Source organism: Oncorhynchus mykiss, chromosome 20 (assembly GCF_057628025.1).
Source record: "Oncorhynchus mykiss isolate SJ-2025 chromosome 20, ASM5762802v1, whole genome shotgun sequence".
Classification (NCBI taxonomy): domain Eukaryota; kingdom Metazoa; phylum Chordata; class Actinopteri; order Salmoniformes; family Salmonidae; genus Oncorhynchus; species Oncorhynchus mykiss.
Genome location: NC_143041.1, coordinates 27201434 through 27222120, shown reverse-complemented (window position 1 = coordinate 27222120; position 20687 = coordinate 27201434). Strand labels below are relative to the sequence as shown.

At 42.0% G+C, this 20687-nt stretch overlaps 2 protein-coding genes across 4 annotated transcripts; one reads left to right on the top strand and one right to left on the bottom strand.

The window, feature by feature from the left end:
- Positions 1-68: 68 nt before the first annotated feature.
- Positions 69-19896, bottom strand: LOC149974520 (TOM1-like protein 2). Of its 3 annotated transcripts, XM_090212774.1 has the most exons (14): positions 19787-19896; positions 19033-19117; positions 18160-18388; positions 16406-16540; positions 16111-16308; positions 15867-15983; positions 15421-15554; positions 15197-15245; positions 13114-13285; positions 12785-12908; positions 12531-12609; positions 3864-3923; positions 3376-3412; positions 69-3292 (listed from the first exon to the last, which is right to left on the bottom strand). In XM_090212774.1, the coding sequence occupies exons 1-14, from the start codon at positions 19836-19838 to the stop codon at positions 3150-3152; spliced, it is 1614 nt and encodes a 537-aa protein (XP_090068900.1). In that variant the 5' UTR covers positions 19839-19896; the 3' UTR covers positions 69-3149. The 3 variants fall into 3 exon arrangements, with proteins under 3 accessions (XP_090068900.1, XP_090068901.1, XP_090068902.1); XM_090212775.1 differs by lacking the exon at positions 3864-3923; XM_090212776.1 differs by lacking the exons at positions 69-3292; positions 3376-3412; positions 3864-3923 and adding an exon at positions 11666-11990.
- Positions 8547-10833, top strand: LOC110499183 (E3 SUMO-protein ligase ZBED1). The gene is made up of 2 exons (XM_021576141.3): positions 8547-8770; positions 8923-10833. The coding sequence occupies exons 1-2, from the start codon at positions 8636-8638 to the stop codon at positions 10585-10587; spliced, it is 1800 nt and encodes a 599-aa protein (XP_021431816.3). The 5' UTR covers positions 8547-8635; the 3' UTR covers positions 10588-10833.
- Positions 19897-20687: the final 791 nt, after the last annotated feature.

Here is a 20687-nt window from a genome sequence, read left to right as displayed (position 1 = left end):
AGACTTGAATCAACATAAAACTATAGTATGAAAAAAAAACAACTACGAAATAAAGTTGGCACATATCACATACTACTATAGTTTTTTATTGGAGTTCAACACATGCATGAGTCAAACAATATAGAGCTAGATAAAGTCAGGAAACAGCAGCAGCCAGCACACAAACGTCCCTTTGTGTTTTACCATACACACATATTCTTTCTAAGAGCAGGCTTTGAGGTGACCACCTGGCAAGCTAATATTTATATTTGCCTTAATTATACAAGATCATGTATAGACCCATAGTTCCACTGAGCAAGCCAGACCAATATCAAGCTATACATTTTATACTATGCATATTGGATTGCACACACAGCAATATATTTTTACTCCTCCAATACATCAAATGTACAGGGCTACTGTCTCAGCGTAGGGCAACAGTTGTACACACACACTTAAAGTATTCCATTCAGAGAGATGGGAAAACCTTTTAATAATGTGCAATGTCAACATTTCTATCAAAGAGTCTTTCGTTTAGCAATGTACTGCTTGTTCATCAAACCATGGAAAAAATGTAACTCAATAGGGTTCTTTGCTTACAGTTACAAACAAACAAACCAATCACAGAGTGGACACTTGTCATAAATAGTGACATTAAAAGTTACTGTAGAGTGAAATTCATCTGGAAACATTTACATGATCTTTACCATTGAATCAGCATAAGAAATTATCAAACTCCATAAAACATGTTTAACACACAATTAACATGAAAACCCCTAATCTCTCCCGTAAAGTTAATGTCATTCTACTTTTGTACAATAAAACAATTTCAAAAACAGAGATCAGAAGAAAATCCTAAATAAATTATTCCTACACTTGTCAATATTTTTGCAACATTTTCCATTGATTACAGATATGTTAAATATACCAACCCGCTCAACTAGATATTTGAACAATAAAATAAGGGTAGAATAAGGTCGTGAGTGACTATCAAGTGTTACATTGTTTTAAATTCATTGTGATTGTATGAAACAGCACGTGTATTATCATCATCAAGAAAGAGAATAAAGATCTCGGTTTGCAATACTCAATGTTCTTGCTCATACTAGTAAGTAGTGTTACCGTTTCTGAAAACATGAATGTCACTTTTTCTAAATGGCGAGTCTCTCGCACAGCCTATCCCTCTTTTCAGCACCGTCACCGTTTTGATCAGCGGATTAGCCCAGAGCTAACTGGCTAGCATCGGAGTGACATGCCAGAACAGCTAGCAAGCCAACGAGAGACAAGAACAGGAAATGGTACATAAGAGTCCAGGTGATTAAACAATAAAATAAACAACCTTTGACGCTCCAACCAGAGACCAAACAGATCCCCGTTCCTATATTTCCTTCATGATATTCATTACCATCCCTTCTATAGGTTCATTTTATCGCATCCACTTTGTAAAACGTTGGTCCATAAATTATGTTATTGTTCAATACCAGACATACAATGTTCAGTCTGTTCAGGTTGTAGTGAAGACTACTAAAACAGGGCTTTAACAAGAAACGGTTATCCTTCTCAGACTGACTGATACAGTGTTACGCCTGACTGAATCTTACAGTATGATACGGTAGTGCGTTCACTATGGATGTGATGCAATCATGCTTAGGCCACATGACGACATCTAGATGATGCTTTCCCATCAGCACTGTACCTGTACTGGTCCTTCAGCATATGGATACACAGAAAATCATTGTCAGGTAAATGGTACTACTTATTTGTTAAGATAAACATAACACCTCATTTAACATAACAGTGCATTTTCTTAAGTGACGTTAATTATTTAGTTGTCTCACTTAAAAAAAACATCATCTGAAAATAAATCAGAAATCGTATATAAATCTCCAAAATAACATTCCAGATAATCTTCTAGAATTCTAAGCTGGTAAAATAGATCAATCTCTAAAGGCGTAGAGAAGATGATAGCATCAATCCCTAGAAATACTTCATCCCTTGAAAGCAAAATGCCCTGTAGTGTAATTCTGTAGTGGACAAATCACATATCCACTTCCCTTTTCTATTGATACCCTTTTTGGGTAATGGCTGTGAAATGTTATATCCAGGTAGACCTACTGTAACAGGCTCCAATGCCCTCATAACAGATCTCCCGTCATCCACCATTTCTTTACCTTATTCTGCTTGATTGAATATACACACAGCGATTCTACATGTCATTATGTTACAGTTATACAACAAAGCCACACTCAAAACCATGAAGTTAAATTGATGAAATAAGACAACCAGAAAATATCGACTAGGAATGAAACGCATAGTCAAAACATACAATGATCCAGCATATTCCCCATTAATATATCTCATCATATTTTAATGCTACCTTCCCCCATCTGACCTACAATAAAAAAGGTTAACAATAATTGTACCTAGTTTTCATTGAATTCCCTTTGACGACCCTTCAAGGGATTGAAGGGTGGATGGATCTGATAATGCATGCAGTAGATTAGGGGACGACAGGATAGGGATGGCTTCTTGCTGCCATAACTGAGCAGAATATGGGTAGTCCTGTAGGTTGGGTATGTCTCATATTACCCTTCAGAAGAAGACCAGCCCCGGGACAGGGTGAGCTGCTGGTTTATAAAGACGGCCGTTGTTGTTGATACTCCACAGTTCTTCAGAGGCTGGAGACTGTTCCAAACCATCAACTGTTAGATAAGGAATGTTGATTATGGAATAACGTGGCGGTCTTCTCCCGAATGAAGCTGGTCTCTTTCTGAAAGAGGGGGGATATCAAAATCGGGGGTTCCCTTTGTAGTGTAGTAAATCAATGCGTTGCTGGGTAGTAGAGGGTTAGTTTTGAAGGTAGAGAGAACCAGAGGGGGAGGATGAGAAAGTGTGTGTGCTTGTCACAGATAAAAGTCTGGGGACTGAGGTCGCTGGCCAGGTCAGAAGTTAAGGTTAAAAGGTCTACTAAGCGAGGGGTTTTCAAACCTCTCCTCTGGGACCCACAGTCGTTCCATGAATTTGAACTATTCAAGAGCTAACACACCTGATTCAACTTGTCAACTAACTATCAAGCCCTTGAATAGGTGAATCAACTCAGCTAGTTCAGGGCTAAAACTAAATTGTGAAACGTCTGGGAGTCCCCGAGGAGAGGTTTGAAAACCACTGTACTAAGCGAACAGGGCGTCATCTGGTCTTTCAGCCTTCTTCTTGAGTGTGCCTGTAGTTGCACCAGGGTCACCACTAGGGGGCGAAGGGAGGCTGGGCACCGTTTCTGCTGCCTTCGCCCGCTCCTCCAGAAACTTGTCAAACTCTAGAAGTGGAGGAAGAGAGGGATCAGAGGAGAAGAGGTAAGCATATTACACATGCTAGCCAGAGGTGAATCATGTTTCCTACCTTCACTGGTCACCCCCTCTTCTCCCTCATCTCCTTGCTGTTGAGGAAGTGAAACAAAGTTACACATTTGTCCCTCACTGACCAAAGTGTGGAAACTATTTTAAGGACAATCCGAACTTACACAACCACCCTCACCACAAATCCATTTACGTTAGAGAAGAAGTTCAATAAATACAAAGTATTACCACATTCTTACATCAAATTAATTTAGAAAAAACAACCATGCACCAAAGAGGACAGAAACCCTTCAATACTGAACTAATTTGTTCAAGCAAAGACACACCGGTAGTATTGAAGTCTACACAGGAAGCTACAATGGATCAGACACGTGATTGGTCAAGGATGAGGAAATGTGTTGAAGGACAAAGAAAGTGGAATGTGTTACAATTAGATTTCTGAAGAACAAGCAGTCCAAAAGTTGAGGGATGCAACAGGAATAAAAAGGAGAAGAGAAAAGAAAAGGCAGAATAAAATCATGATGGTCTCACCAAGTCGGTACACAGCCACTCCTCTATGTCATCCATGACAGAGGATTGGCCAACGGGAATCTACAGGGCAACATCATGGACAAACGGTGCAAAAATAAATAAAAAATATAAAAAAATCCAAAAGAAAATGAAACAAATGGTAGAGAAAACAAAAAGAAAATCAACTTAAATATAATTGAAATATGATGCAAAACCAAAATACTAGAAACTCAAAAAACGAACAAAAATGCTAACAAACCACTGCATTTGATAAAATGAGACAAAGACCTCTGCCATTGATCAATGACATGAAGAAGTACCAATGGCACACATGAAACAGAGCCATGTAAAGGCTTTGCAATGCCATGCAGTGACAGTGAATATGAACATCTTGAAGGCTGTATGAAACTATGTGGGTGTGGGATGGACATGCACTAGATGAGACTAGTCTGAGTTAGTGTAAGCTTTGGAAGATTGGTTATAGGAGGCCAACAGCGCGCACACACACCACGGCCAAGCATTGTGGAAAATAATGTATTGCCCATAGGGCTGACCCCATTTAGTCGACTGGTCGATTGTTTGGTCGATAGGCTGTTGGCCAAAAGAGATTTAGTTGTTGATCGATCGCAAATTGATAAAAAAACATTTGGGGGGCACACGAGAAACCTGTGATTCACGCCTGTCTCAGTGAGTGGACTAATCCATTGTGCAGGCCGCGGGGATGGCACAATCCATCACTAAGGCTGATTATACAGCATACTCATTAGACAGATGCACCTTGTGCTGGGGACAATAAAAGGCCACTCTAAAATGTGCAGTTTTGTCACAACACAATGGCCCAGATATAGCTCAAGTTGAGGGAGCGTGCAATCGGCATGCTGACTGCAGGAATGTCCACCAGAGCTGTTGCAAGAGAATGTAATGTTCATGTTTAACATAAGCCACCTCCAACGTCATTTTAGAGAATTTGGCAGTGCATCCAACCGGCCTCACAAATGCAGACCACGTGTAACCACGCCAGTCCAGGACCTCCACATCCGGCTTCTTCACCTGCGGGATCATCTGAGACCAGCGACCCAGACAGCTGATGAAACTGTGGGCTTGTAAACCCAAAGGATTTCTGCACAAACTGTCAGAAACCTTTAAGAGAAGCTTGTCTGTATGCTAGCCTTCCTCACCAGGGTCTTGATCCGACTGCAGTTTGGAGACGTAACCGACTTCAGTGGGCAAATGCTCATCTTCGATGGCCACTGGCATGCTGGAGAAGTGTGCTCTTCACAGATGAATCCTGTTTTCAACTGTACTGGGCAGATAGCGTGTATGGCGTCGTGTGGCCGAGCAGTTTGCTGATGTCAACGTTGTGAACACTGCCCCATGGTGACGGTGGGGTTATGGTATTTGCAGGCATAAGCTACGAACAACAAACAAAATTACATTTGAAATTGATAGCAATTCGAATATTAAGTGGGTATCGTCAGACGGGGCCACAGTGCCTCCCGACCCCTCCTGTCTCAGCCTCCAGTATTTATGCAGCAATAGTTTGTGTCGGGGGGGGGGGGTCAGTCCGTTATATCTGGAGTATTTCTCCTGTCTTATCCACTGTGACTTCTCTCGCTCTCTAGCAGGAGCAGTTGAGATACTCTGAATGATCAGCTATGAAAAGCCAACTGACATTTACTCCTGAGGTGCTGACCTGCTGCACCCTCGACAACCACTGTGATTATTATTTTTTGACCCTGCTGGTCATCTATCAACATTTGAACATCTTGGCCACGTTCTGTTATAATCTCCACCTGGCACAGCCAGAAGACTGGCCACCCCTCATAGCCTGGTTCCTCTAGGTTTCGTCCTAGGTTCTGGCCTTTCTAGGGAGTTTTTCCTAGTCACCGTGCTTTTATACCTGCATTGCTTCCTGTTTGGGGTTTTAGGCTAGGTTTCTGTACAGCACTTTGTGACATCAGCTGATGTAAGAAGGGCTTTATAAATACATTTGAGATACTGTGACGAGATCCTGAGGCCCATTATCGTGCCATTCATCCACTGCCATCACGTTTCAGCACGATAATGAATAGCACAATTTCGTAAGGATCTGTACACAATTCCTGGAAGCTGAAAATGTCCCAGTTCTTCCATGGCCTGCATACTCAGACAGGTTTGGGATGCTCTGGATCAACAGTGTGTTCCAGTTCCCGCCAATATCCAGAAACTTCGCACAGCCATTGAAGAGGAGTGGGACAACATTCCACAGGCCACAGTCAACAGCCTTCAACTCTATGCGAAGGAAACGTGTCACACTGCATAAGGCAAATGGTCACACCAGATACTGACTGGTTTTCTGATCCATGTCCCTACCTTTTTTTTATGACCAGATGCATCTTCCTATTCCCAGTCATATGAAATCCATGACTTATTTAAAATGACCAATTTCCTTATGGTTCATATAACTCTGTAAAATCTTTTACATTGTTTCATGTTGTTTATATGTTTGTTCAGTGTAGCTTGTTATCTTGATGTAGTTCTATTTTTCATTCTAAATTAAAAACTCATGTTCCAAATACATTTGTAGATAACAGCAATGGAAGGGTGGATTTATTTTCTGCTCCATCTTGTCAGAAAAGGGAGTAGGTGTACTAGTTATATAGGGCAGGTTGTAGGATGACATTATGTAAATATTCTCTAGTTTTAGTCCCTAGAGAGGAAAACTATGAAGCAAGAGAGATAATATCCAGGCCTTAATTGTAATAACATGAAACCTGTTTCTTTGAGAGCTGTGAAGACATGTCTGCAGATGTATTTATTAAAGATTTCCATTAGCTGCTGCTAAGGTCGCAGCTGCTCTTCCCGGGGTCCAGCAACATTAAAGCAGTTATATACAATAAAATATTACACTTAACACGTTTCACAACACATTAAGGGTGTTCCCTCAGGCCACTACTCTTATCACATATCTACAATGAATCCCAAGAGACTGCTTGCACATCCTTGTATGCCATTATGTGTATTTATGTTGTATACAATACAAAACATACCACAGCTTCAGCAGGCCAATCCTTCTCCTAGAGGTATGCAGGCTTCTGTTCCAGCCCAGCACTAACACACCTGATTTAACTTATCAAACCTACAGGAGTTGATAAGCATGTGTATTATTGCTGGGCTGGAATAGAAGTCTACTCACCCAGTAGATCAGGGAGTGGAGCAAGGTTGGCCCCCCTCGCATATGGACTTTTTTTGTTCACCAAGTAATTATGCTTTCATAATAGCCTACTTACTAAGATGTCTAAAATGTACAAACCCGTTAGATTGTACATTTTGATTCATTGAAGTGAAGTGTTTCATCTTGTTTTAATTGTTAACTTAAACTATTATTCAAGATGAACTAGTGTTAATGTTCATTCATCACAGATCACAATTCTGCAAAAACAATTCTCTAATTTGTGTTGCTTCCTCAAATGAACATGACCTTTGTGTCCAGTTGTGAGCTCTCCAAATGGGTTTTATTTGATTGTCACCGTCTCAGGATATCAGCCATGTGAACCCATTGTGCAGCTTATCATAATGTCATGCCTCATCAATGCAGCCATAGGCCTACAGTATGATGACATAACTGGCCTAACGGATATGTGCAATCAATATGCCCATTGTCATTGTACATCTGAAGCAGAGAACAGCTAAACTCAGTTTCCATATTGATGAGATCGATAATGCATGAGGCTAAGCATGCATGATCATAATTTCCTACATGATGATTTTTATGCCGAAATTGTCTAGTGTAAGTACAACCCTTGCATTCTAGGTACAGTACATTTTTTACAAATCTGACTATTTTTAGGCTAATTAAAAATGTAGAAAAATAAAAATGTTGCGTGAGGGGATTTGTAATTCTACCTCGTTTACTTGCCGAGAATGATTTTAGAACACAGAGACAAAAATCTGAATATGAAGAATGGCATGGAGGATTGCAGATGATGTTGATCAAATCAAATTTGCCACATGCACCGAATACAACAGGTGTTCAAATCAAGAGATTTGCAAAGCTACAATTTCCTTTACCCAAATTACCCATTCATGTGAAAGGTAGGCCTATTTATTTTACAGGAAGTAAGCTATAATTATCAATGTCATTAGACAATGAAAGAGCCATAAGATAATGGGAATCATAATGTTAAGATACCATAACCCAATTAGTAGGATATTACATGGGAAATGCAAGCTTTGTAAATTATACACTGTTATAATTTGTGTTACTGGTGATTTCTATCCTTTGGTGGGAAATCTCACAATTTGTTGACTTTGATAATAGTTTTGATGTCTAGGTTGCTTGATGTTCATAGCTAGCTAGCAGCACAAGCAAACATTGATGTGCAAATCTCTTCACCCAGCATCAACAGCAAAAATCTCTGCAATCCTCCATGCCATTGACCTTCAGATTTTGTCTCTATATTCTAGCAAAGCAAAATCATATAGAATTGGAAAACCCGACACAGCAATGATTTACGTTCCTCCATCTGCTTGTCAGGAACTAAATGACAGGTGGAACTGTTCCATAAAAGGACGATTTTCAAGCAAACATCTGCCCCTCACCTGATTGGTTAACAGCAGCGGTGGCCGCGTGTAATTTGCATAAAGTAGAACTGAACTTTATCGCGCCCCTCGCCTTCCCACAATTCCCTGTGCTGCGCTCCCGTTGAAAATGAATGGGGGCGGAACTTTGTCTCTGGCGAATTTGGAAGCGGTGTATACCCTACCAGTACATACCGTAGCTTCTTCATACTCTTATTAGGCCAAATTAAGACATGTCGAAAAGGTCTGTAGTATGGCAGCATTTCATTGTAGTAATGGATGACGCCAAAAAAGTGGAATGCAAACTCTGCAAACAGCGGTTTGCTTACCATAGTTCGACAACGAATATGACATATCACTTGAAAACAGTAAGTTAGCATACTTTGTTTTTCTAGTTGCATGCTAAAACAGTGACAGGGTTTATATGCATGTGAACATCTCCAAATAATGTAATAACAATGGTATACATCATTAATTCAAATGTAGGCCTACTTAAATTTTAAACTTCGTGTATTTATAGGCGCATCCCCAGTACAGCACGAGCGCCTCCACTGCTAGCTCAGGTTTAACCCAAACCACCTTGGACCAGAATTCCCCAATCTCAGAACAAAGAAAGAGAGAGATAACGGATGGTATCGTGGACTTCATTGCCTTGGACATGAGGCCCGTTAACCTGATAGAGGGCGTGGGATTTAAGGATATGATGAAAATCTTGGAGCCTGGTTACACTGTTCCCAAGAGAGAGACTGTTATGCATGCTCTGACAGCGAAATATGAGACCACAAAAGAGAAGGTTTTGGAGTCTATCAAAAACAGCCAGGCAGTAAGTTTTACAACCGACATGTGGACCTCACTGAGGATGGAGTCATACATGACCGTAACTGCCCATTTCATTACGGAGGCCTGGGGACTGCAGTGTCTTGTGCTGGAGACAAAGCAAATGGAGGAGAATCACACCGCCGCCACCATTGCGCAGAGACTTGGAGAAGTGGCCGACAAATACGAAATCCCAGGATGTAAAAGGGTCGCTGTGGTACACGACAACGCCGCAAATATGATTTTGTGTGCAGATATACTGGGGCGGGAGGAGAAATGGGCAGGCGTTAAAGGAATCAGATGTGCTGGACACACCTTACAGCTGTGCATCAACGCCACTCTCAATCAAGACCCCATCTGTCGCACTGTGGTTGCAGCCAGACTCCTTGTGGCTCATTTTAAGAAGCGAACAAAAGCCAGAAAGGGACTAAAGGAGAAACAAAAAGAACAAAAGGTGGTTGAACATGTCCTGATCCAAGACGTTTCCATGCGGTGGAATTCTTCTCAGACCATGTTAGCGCGTCTGATAGAACAGAGATTGCCTGTAACAGCAGTGCTCTCCGACCCCAACTACACTGGGGAAAATGAACGCAACCTTGATCTCACCCCAGCGCAATGGAACATGGCAGAGGACATTTCAAATGTGCTGAAGCCCATTGTCACCCTGACTGAGCTGCAGTCCGAGGAGGAAAATGCATCCTTATCTGCAACCATACCCATGCTGGCCAACCTCAAACGCCGCCACTTGGCACCAGTGGAGGACGACAGCCCCACCACTAAGAGTCTTAAAACAAGGCTGGTGGAGGAATCTGACAACAGATGGCAGCTCAAAGACCGACTATTTGAGAGTAGTATATACGTCCAAGCAGCAGTCGTAGACCCCCGCTTCAAGCTGCTTTCGTTCCTTGACGATGCAAAACGGGACGTAGCCTACATCAACGTGTCCCAGCTGGCCGACCGGTTGAGCGCTGAGGGAGACAGAGACAGCTCTACACCCACGGATGAAGAGGTACCCGCACCAAAAAGAAAAAAAACAGATAAGGAGCGGGAGATTGATATGCTAATGTGTGGAGATGAGGGAGAGAAAGAGTTTCCGGGGGATAGCAAAAAAGAAGTTAAGTATTATCTCCAAGATAGAACGAAAGTCGACGCTGGACCACTAGCTTGGTGGGGGAAAAATGAGGACAGGTATCCGAGGCTGGCCAGAGCAGCGAAATACCTCCTCTCGATTCCGGCGACCTCTACTCCATCAGAGCGGATATTTTCCAAGGCAGGGTTTATATTCAATAAAACGAGGAGCTGCCTTCTGCCCGAAAATGTTGACAAGCTGGTGTTCCTGTCGCATAACTTGAAAAGATTGGGGAAGTAGGCTATTAAACGGCAGCCCAGGTCTATGTGAGTAAGTAGGCTAGTCCGATACAGTTGACAGATGGAGAAGATCAAACTATTATGCTAAATGTTTGGAATAGCCCATGCTTATTTTTGTAGCCTATGCAAGCCATTTTATATGTTCAGCATTAGAGTTTAAGCTGATTTTGATATCATTTGGGGCTACACCTTGCTCTTTATTTTGTTATTCATGTATTTAATTCATAATTAAACATTTACTGTTTAACTCTGTTGATTGAATACTAGGCCTACTGGCTGTAACTGCTGCTTTTCATTATTTTAATTAAGCACAATTTAAAATAGTTCCATTTGTTATGTTCTTAATTGGATATTTCCATTTTGCAAAATCATTTGAGAGAGTCCGTGATAAACTTAGCTTTATTTAAGCTAGGCTACTGTAGGTATAATTCAGATTGTTAAGTACCATGATAAAGACACTAGAAAGTTGTTATCTGGTTGTGGTAAAAACAATACGGCCCTGTGGTGTTTAAACAGAGGTCCAGAGAGACAAAAAATTAAATGCTAATTTCTAGTGTCTTGAGAAATAGACATGGGCAAATTTACAAGGCTTTAGATGGGCCTTGCAGAGTTGCATCTACTATGTATGGTACAGTCCAATCTGTTTCAGGGCCATGGCCATTCATACTGTACTGCACACCAGTGTGACATAATATACACACTTTATATAGTCAATTAAACAACCATTTTGTACTCCCTCTGCTACTGTGAGGAATTTCCTAGTACAAAAATCTGGACTCAACATGAGAGGCTGAAGTAGCTCTCTGGTTTGTGTAGACATCCATACCCACACCTGGAGTCAGAGCCGGCCCTAGCCTTCTGGGGGCCCTAGCCACCTTGGTAATTCAACCATGATTAGTAGTAAGCTTAGGTAGCTGGCTAGACAATTTTACCAATAAAAAAATCATTATAAATGTAGCTCATATGGGCTAATTGAGTGACTGACAAAGAGGAAAAACTACTGATGCCCAACCACATTTCAAAATTGCACTTTGTGTATTCTACTACTACAACTCTCAAAAGTAAGTTGAGCCCCCGACTGAGTTATTAAAATGTTTATTTGACTTGCTTCTAACATTAGGGAGGCATGTCCCCTTCTAAAGTTCTAAGGAAAGGGGAATGGAACAATAATCAAATCAACATCAAACAGCATTCTCTCATCCGGCAGCCTTTTCCTGACATGGCAAAATTGTCTGTAGCACAGTTCCCCACTCCTCTGCCACAGGTGTGTGGAACTGGCTGATTAGGAGTGCTGTTGTGGGGTGCGGCCGATGCAGTGGCCCTCCAAGGTGCTGAACTGAATCTTCAGTGAGCTTTCTCTCCAGCGTTGGCTAGCGGTTGCTCTCCACGGTTCTGAAAGATAATCTTCAGTGCGCCGTTGAATTGGGTCGGGAACAGGTTCTTGATATCTGACTCCCTCTTTCGTAATTTGTGTCTTAATTATTTCAACAGTGCGCTTAAAAGCGTCAGAGAAGCTCAGTGCATATAGTTCATTTTCTTAAAACACATAGGGTGTGTATGTATGGGAAAAATGCATATTTAAATAGTTCCACCAATCGATTGGACGGCCGACTAAGATTATTTATTCTTTTTTTTACGTCGGGGAGAGCTTTTGACAGTGTAACAGCACATTGAATGTAAAAGTTAAACGTCATCCTTAGTGATGTTAGGGACGGCAGGTAGCCTAGTGGTTAGAGCATTGGGCCAGTAACCGAAAGGTTGCTACATCGAACCCCCAAGCTGACACGGTACAAATATGTCATTCAGCTCCTGAACAAGGCAGTTAGCTCACTGTTCCTAGGACGTCATTGTAAATAATAATTTGTTCTAAACTGACTTGCCTAGTTAAATATTATTATTTTTAAGTAGTGCACTTCTCAAAGGTTGGCCAGCCAGAGTACTCACCCCTCCTGCGGGCTGCCGCCTGACTTCCAGAAGAGGCAGCCCAATCCCACATACAGCATTAAGGTCCTCTAGAGGAGCTCTGCCAGGAGAGAGTTAGTGTTTAATGACCAGACAAACACAACATTCAGATAGAAATGTATTGTGTAGAACATATCAGTCATGTAGAATAGAGAATTGTGTATGCTCGATCCATTACAAGCCTAGGAGGTAAGGGCTAGTCTCTGAACGGGATACCAAGTGCGATGCGTTCTTACGTCACAAGTGTTTCGGTGGTCAGAGGCAGAGCTCCGGTCCTGGTCTGGGCGAACATGTCAAAGTCGTCCTGAGGTTTACAGCTGGGCAGAGAGCTCAAAGTGCTGCTCACACTGTCACCCACATCTGAGTCACAACAAAGGGACATCAGTTATATTGTTCAGACATAATAAAATGTCAATTGCATGTGTTAAGAACATGTTATATTGCTGAAGGACCTGGTAAACTGTTCAAAGAGAACCAATGAATCAGCACTCTTACAGTAGATTTGTCTTTTACTAAATAGACTTGGATGGGGCGTATGTACAGTAACAGTGTCCAGGGAACATACCAAGGCCGGCTAGCCGAGAGGCCAGGGAGGCAGGTGATGAAGGCCGTGCAGCGGGGGTGGTGTAGAAAGGGGGCAGGCTGGACGGGGGAGTGGTGGTGACCATGTTGCTGACGACAGCAGGAGAGCCAGGGCCCAGGTCTATCAGGTTGTCCTCTGTAGCCTCACTGAGGACCTGCAAACAAAGGGGTATGAGAATGAGTGTGAGTGCACGTGAGAGAGTCAAATCAAAATCACATTTTATTAATTACGTGCCAAATAAAAACAGGTGTAGACCTTAGTGAAATGCTTACTTACGAGCCCCTAACCAAAAATGCAGTTTAAAAAAAATACAGATAAGAATAAGAGATAAAACTAACAAAAGTAATTAAAGAGCAACAGTAAAATAACAACAGTGAGACTATATACAGGGGGGTACTGATACAGATTCAATGTGCAGGGGCACCGGTTATTGGAGGTAGTATGTACATGTAGGTAGAGTTATTAAAGTGACTATGCATAGATGACAACAGAGTAACGGTGGAGGCTGAAAATAGTCTGGGTAGCCATTTGACTAGATGTTCAGGAGTCTTATGGCTTGGGGTAGAATATGTTTAGAAGCCTCTTGGACCTATACTTGGCGCTCCATGCGGTAGCAGAGAAAACAGTCTGACTAGGGTGGTTGGAGTCTGAACATTTTTAGGGCCTTCCTCTGACACCGCCTGGTATAGAGGTCCTGGATGGCAGGAAGCTTGACCCCAGTGATGTACTGGGCCGTTCACACTACCCTCTGTAGTGCCTTGTGGTTGGGGGCCGAGCAGTTGCCATACCAGGCAGTGATGCAACCACCATGCTCTCAATGGTGCAGGATCTGAGGACCCATGTCAAATCTTTTCAGTCTCGAGGGGGAATAGGTTGTCGTGCCCTCTTCATGACTGTTTTGGTGTGCTGGGACACGTTGAAGAGAATGAAAGACCACTTTTAGGAGCCCACTCCAAACCGACTGCCAATTACATTTCCCATTAGTCACTACAATAAACAAAGCAATTAACTAGTCGCGAAGGGGAGGGGGACTACACAAAAAGGGCCCGACACCTGGCATTAGTTTTGTTCATCAATTTGACCAACAAAATGATTAGCTAGAACAGAAAGGTTCAGGCAAATAAAGCACATACGAATGTGAGAGGTCAGGGAAAATCCTAGGTTAGCTGGAGAAAAGCATGAATATGCCCATGAATGAGGAACAGTTGTAGTTTGTGGGAGTTTTGGTTAAGGGGGTAGGTACTCAGCCAGAAACAGTTAGTAAGAGAAATGCAATAAGATTTGATTGTGGTGAAGAATGAGCTGTTGTGTGCCTCTATGATTTTTCATTCATTTTGCCTGTGTAAGAGAACCTTGAGAAAGATGGGTGGTTGTGGGGTAGGGGATATCTTCAGACATTCGGTAGATGTTGCCCCTTAGGCACAGATCTACGATCAGTTTACCCTCCCTGAATCCCAACTTTAACCATACAGGGAGGAAAAATCAAAACTGATCTTAGATCAACGTGTAGCGGCAACTTCATTATACTCCTAGTTTTAGACCGTCTCTGGGTCAGTTACTGAGGGGGTTGTGCAGTTAAAACATGCCATATGGAGCAGATGGGAGCAGGGTCAATATCATTGATGTTTTAACAGTGTCACTTGGTGTCCAAATACATGTGACATACTAATTATTGGGGTGACTTTCATACTTGCCCGTGTTAACTATCCATAAAGAAAAAAATACCATTAACATGCCTGGGCAACACGCCACGGTCAGTGTGGGCATGATATTAACGGTACGGACAGCGACAGATGATCTAACATGCCTTAGCCTACATCTCTAGACAGAACAGTCAGTCTTTTAGTCAGACTCAACGACGTTACAGAATGACAAAACATTTGTAAGATATGGAAGACAAAATATCAAGCAGAGATAGGAATAATATGATGCAAAGTATCAAATAGGAATAACATTATGCATTTGCATGCGCCAACCATGTACAAATAAGGAAGTGATGTCCTAGTTTGTGTTTGTGGGGGGGGGGGGGGGGGGTTACTGCCTATGGCCGTCACTGCTAACTCACCCCATTGTTGATACCCTGAGATGCTCTGCCTGACCGGAACCTCTCGTACCTGAGAGAAAAATGAACATAAAAATAACTGGTCCACGCTTGTTCATAACGACTGCGTTACATGAAGTCATCCATGCCTCTCATAGGAGAAAGGTGTTATTTGAGACAAATGTTAGCCATCGCTCCGTGATGAGAGATGTTAGTGTGTGTGTGTGTGTGTGTGTGAGCTAGCCTACCTGTCGTAGCGTAGGAAGATGTTGTTGAGGTCGTCGTTGACGTGCAGTAGTTCCTCTGTGACCTCCTCGTTAGACACGCAGGAGATGAGCTCCACTATCCTCTGCTGCATGGCCCGGCATGTCCGGTTCAGCTCCTACAAACAGCACACAGGTTTACACACAGCAGCGTTACCCAGTCTGACATTAACTGTATAAAGGGCTGGACCCAGGGTTGTCAGAGATCTGAAAGGATCTGATGGCGTTAGTGCTTTCATGGTGTACCAACTGCAGAAAAAGGAAACTACCAGTACAAACATTGAAAGCGCGCTCTCTAGTGGCCTGTGCGAATACCCTTTTCGGTCAATCATCTGTTTTCTGTTTGTCAAGAAACCAGACCCTATAAATGAACTAACAATACCAGGGTCGAAGCTGACGTCATACAGTCAGAAAGGGGGTTGGAGTCTAACCTGCAGGAGCTCGTGGTCCGAGGGGTCCTCCTGTCCAGGAACCATCTCTGTCAGCATCTCTGACATCACCTTGGTGTTGCCACGCACAATGTCCAGCTCACTGCGCAGCCGGCAAATCTGTACAGGAGAGGGAATAACATGCCAACTCCTCTCAGATCCATCTCCTTGAACCTTAGAATGCAAGCTATCCAGAATATTTTAAAAGCCTTTTCACAACTGTAATGGCTATTCACTGACTCAGTACCTGGTCAGGTGAGGGGTTGATAGACCCAGAGGCACCGAGGTTGGGGACCTGAGGGGCGGAATAGGTAGGAGGGACAGATGCTGCAAAGGGTGGGGCGGAGACAGCATGGGGAGGAGGCTGCTGGTGGAGGATAGGCTGGGCTGGAGGAGGGGCGGTGGCCTTCAGTGTGGCTTGGTTCACCTCAGAGCCAGCCGACAGCTTTAAATTAGAAAAAAAATTACAACAAAATAGCAGATGGATTCTCATACTCGATATAGATTAAGGAAATGCATGCAAATATTTGTGACAGTCCTACTCGTTGAGGAGTGTGGATTGGAGACAGGGTCTCCAGGTCAGACATGGGGAACTCGATGCCTTTCCTCTTCAGCTCCTCATAGATATGGACCACACCCGTCAGGTCTGGACTACTCCTGAACGCGTCAGCCCACGCCTGGGAGACGGGTTGAATGAGAAAGACAAACGTTACCTTAACCGTGTCATGTCTGTCAGTGCTTTATTCAGGTAGCCCTTTACACTCGTACCCATATACGGGTTGAAAATGGCAGATTTGGACACCGATAAACACCTTAATTGGAACACAGTGGCTGCACAGTAAAATGCTATGCATGATGTCAGCGCTCTGGCGCTGCGCTTCACAGGGAAAGGCTGTAAATTAAAGAAGACTATGTATTTTGAAAGAGACATTGAGGATTATACTAAATACGGCTTTGATGTCATAAAAGCAAGCAAAACACCCATGAGTCCAAATGTGCACTCCACATTTCCATATTATAAAACTCATGTCATAGTGTCAACGTTTATGATCACTATGTTTGATGTAGTTACAAGACATGGCGTCACCCTGGGTTGTTCTGAACAGAACTAGTCTGTCTATTGTGAAGACAATTTGCTGCGGTGCACGCACCTCAATGCACTCATGACTCATTTCAATGCGCAGTAAAATAATTATCTGTTTCCTGAATTGCATTGTGAAAGCCTAACACCGTAATATTGTTTTGTATAACTTAACTAGTCGTCATGTTAGCAATAGAACAAGCTTTCAAATGCTGCCCACCTGACCCAGATTTACAATGGACTGTTTTTTTGGATTGCATAAACAATTGTGTGATGGCGGGGATGCAGAGTTGTGTTCCAAACAAAACTACAAGTGCGCTTGCTCTATTTCCTAAAGTGCACAAGTTTTCTTTGAGTCATACGTGCATCTGTATCCAGAGTATTTTCAGATTTTGATGTCAACAAATGATGCGAAAAGTACAGTAATGTAAAATGAAAATAAAAATCAACAGTTTAGATTCAGTCTTGTGTCAGGTGAACTGTTGTCCTCACCTTTGGTCTAATAATTTTTCCAGAATCTCCTAACTATTACTTTTCAATTGATACCATGATTATGCATATGTTTTTCATTTTTCTAGAAGAAACATTTTAATTTAGCCCTATTCATACATGTGTAGTGAATAAACTGGTCAAAGTATTTAGGTCCAGGGTGTCACAAATGACATTTACACTACCACAAAAGCTCTTGCTGGCTGAGCAAGAAAGCATGTGAGTATCTTGGGTGTATCATTACACATTCATCCTTGTGAGAAAACAGTGCCACATTTGTAATAACACTTGCATGTGGTCTGGTGAAAACCATTAAAGTTCCATCAACAGCCGCCATCTTAGTGGGAAACTAGAGGCCACCGGAGGCAATCGGCCAGGGTTACCTAAGATCCCCATGGTAACCAGAGAACACCTGGCTGCAGGTAGCACAACACCCGAGGCCCTGCCTGAAGAACACTGGATCCCCCAGGGCTGCAGCCACAGGCAACCAACACCTTTCTCTCCTCAACTAGCTCATACAGAGCAGTACAATATACTCTGAAAGCACTTCCATCTATTTGCTCAAGGACAAACTATCATTCTCTCTTAACACAACTGTCAGAATACTTTAAAAATGTGGTTTATATATGAAAGCTTCTTCTATTAGCTTTATCACCAAAGTTGTCACAAATTAATAAAAACATGTCATGCATAAACTCTCTCACCCATAAGTATGTGATCCCTTACCTGGATCAAGGCGAGCACTTTGTCTTGTACGATAGTGGGAGGGTTGTTTTTAGGCGAGATGATTTTTACAAGCACGCCATCTATGAAGTCTCTGCTGGTGACGAGGGCATGAAAACGATGCCCGCAGTTCTTCACACATGTCTCCAGGACGGTGAGTGCCAGCATCACCTCCCTGTAGTTCTTGTTCCCGTTCAGCCTCTTCTTCATTGCCCTGATGGCATCCTTGGGCCTGCAGAATCAACACACAGCAAAGAGCAGAGAACAGGGTGAGATTGGGAGAAGACTGACACATGATAACTACAACATGATAACTACAACATACCATCTACTACAGCGTAGTAACTGCACCACCAAGCATCATTTCGCCATTTTGACTGAAATAATGTTATTAATACTTTAAAGGATTTATGTAACAGGCAATGCTTTACTAAAAATGGTCTAGGCTACACTATAATGCAGACACATCATTAACAGTGGTAGGTGTGGCCTTCCTGATACAGAGGGCTTTAAGAAACTGATGTCATATTATGAGAAACTGGGAGTAGGGGTAAATCCACCTTCCCTCATTTACCACCCACTTATCAAACAGAAAATGGACTTCAACACTTTTACATCAAGTTTAATGGATCAGATAGCTATCCAAGCACTAGATAGTAGGCCAGCACTTGGACCAAATCCATTATTGTTTCTGATAAGAGGCAAGGCAAACAGAGCAAGAGACCTTCACAGAGAAAGTGTGGCCATATTCAGATGTAGTTAAGTCACTAGGGACAAATTATCAAGTCCATGTCACAAAGCTCCAGAATAGGTCTAACGTGCGTTTTATAATTCACATAATTCATTAGCCTAGTTAGAATGCGCTTTTCTACTCACCCATCCTCGGTTTCATTGATTATGTCACATATTTCCATATTGAGGGCCCAGTCCTCATTCTGAAGGGAGCCATCAGTGGCTCTCTCTAAAGACAGAACATTCAATTCCGCCTCGTCAGAGCAGTAGAAAATTGTCATTTGAAAACAATATCCTTTTCATGATTGCAATGATCACATATGCTAACTTGTTAGCTAGCTAATTAGCTCAGTTACAGCAACGCTATACTAATTTAGCTAGCTAAGTAACTTAAGTTAGTTACCCAGTCATGTGCCTTGGGTTATCGAGAGCTAGCTAGCTAATTTAGCAGTAGTCCAGCTGTCAAATACGTGTCATATGGTTCATTCGAATAGCTAGTCAGCCACAAACAGTTATCGCGACCAGATACAGACAGTAACGTTAGTTAACGTTAGCTAGCTTAACTTAAGTAGCGAGTGTAAATGAATAAAGTGCAACAAACGGAATATGCCCAACCACTACCTAGCAGGATTACCACGAACTATTGCTTATGCTTACATTGATGAATATATAACTAGTTAACATATTTTTTTGCCAATTATCTGAAGCTAACCAGCTTGGAAATAACCAAAATGAATGCTAGTCAACTGGTTAGCTTCGCGTATGGGTCGATAGCCAATGAACTTAGCTGAGTAAGAATCAAATGTCATGACGATTCAAAAATGTGAAACACGATTATCTACAAATTCCTTTCAATCAGAGTTTGTTAAAAAAAAAATTAAAAAATTGTTTTACTTACCAATACAATGTCCCACCGGAGTACTGTATGGATTTCCCAAAAGGAACTCCATCTTGATCGACAACAAACAATGTGTACGATTCACTTCATGGAAAGATAGTAAGCCTCGCCCATCAAGCAATTGCATTGGCAGAGACATCCAGTACGTCAATCTGATTGGGCAACATAAACGTCGATCATTACATTGCAGACCATTGTAAATAATGACAACCATCACTGCGTTCATGAATCTAACAGGACTACATGAAGAAAACCTAGATAAAAATATGTTTATGGTGAAAAGATTTTTGTGACTTATTTCCAATATGGTTATGTAAACATTAGATTTTACAATCTGTGCACACAATCCAAAGTATGTTATCATGTCCACAAGCGATTTTACATTAGGATTTCAAAATGTTTGCTTTAAAAATAACAGAACAGTGTTTCTGAACATCTTTATTCTAATGCATTTAGGGTTTGATTCAAGTGGTTTGACAAAAAAGCTGGTGATATGTGTAACAGCTGTGTATGTAACAATAAACATGTTTTAGTCAGTTTGACCCATTGATAAATTACATTTTTACTGAAGCAACAGAAAAACGAAGTCAGCTTTGCTACAAGCTACTAAGCATAATACAGTGGGAGTGAAAGAGACATCTGGGCTGAGACAGGGGGGACAAGGAATTAACATTCCTCCCCTGAAGGAACAACACTCACTGTTTCCATAGAAACATGCAATGTTCCCAAAAGTCACTGATGACTGAGAAACTGATTCAAAACACAAACTGTAGAAGAGATGGCCATCATCATACTTGGCTGCTGCCAAGTTGTACTTTATAGGGAATGAGTGTCAGAGAAGCCTGTTCCTCTTTACTGAAATTAAATTACACATCTTTCTCTTTCTATAAAAACCAACTGA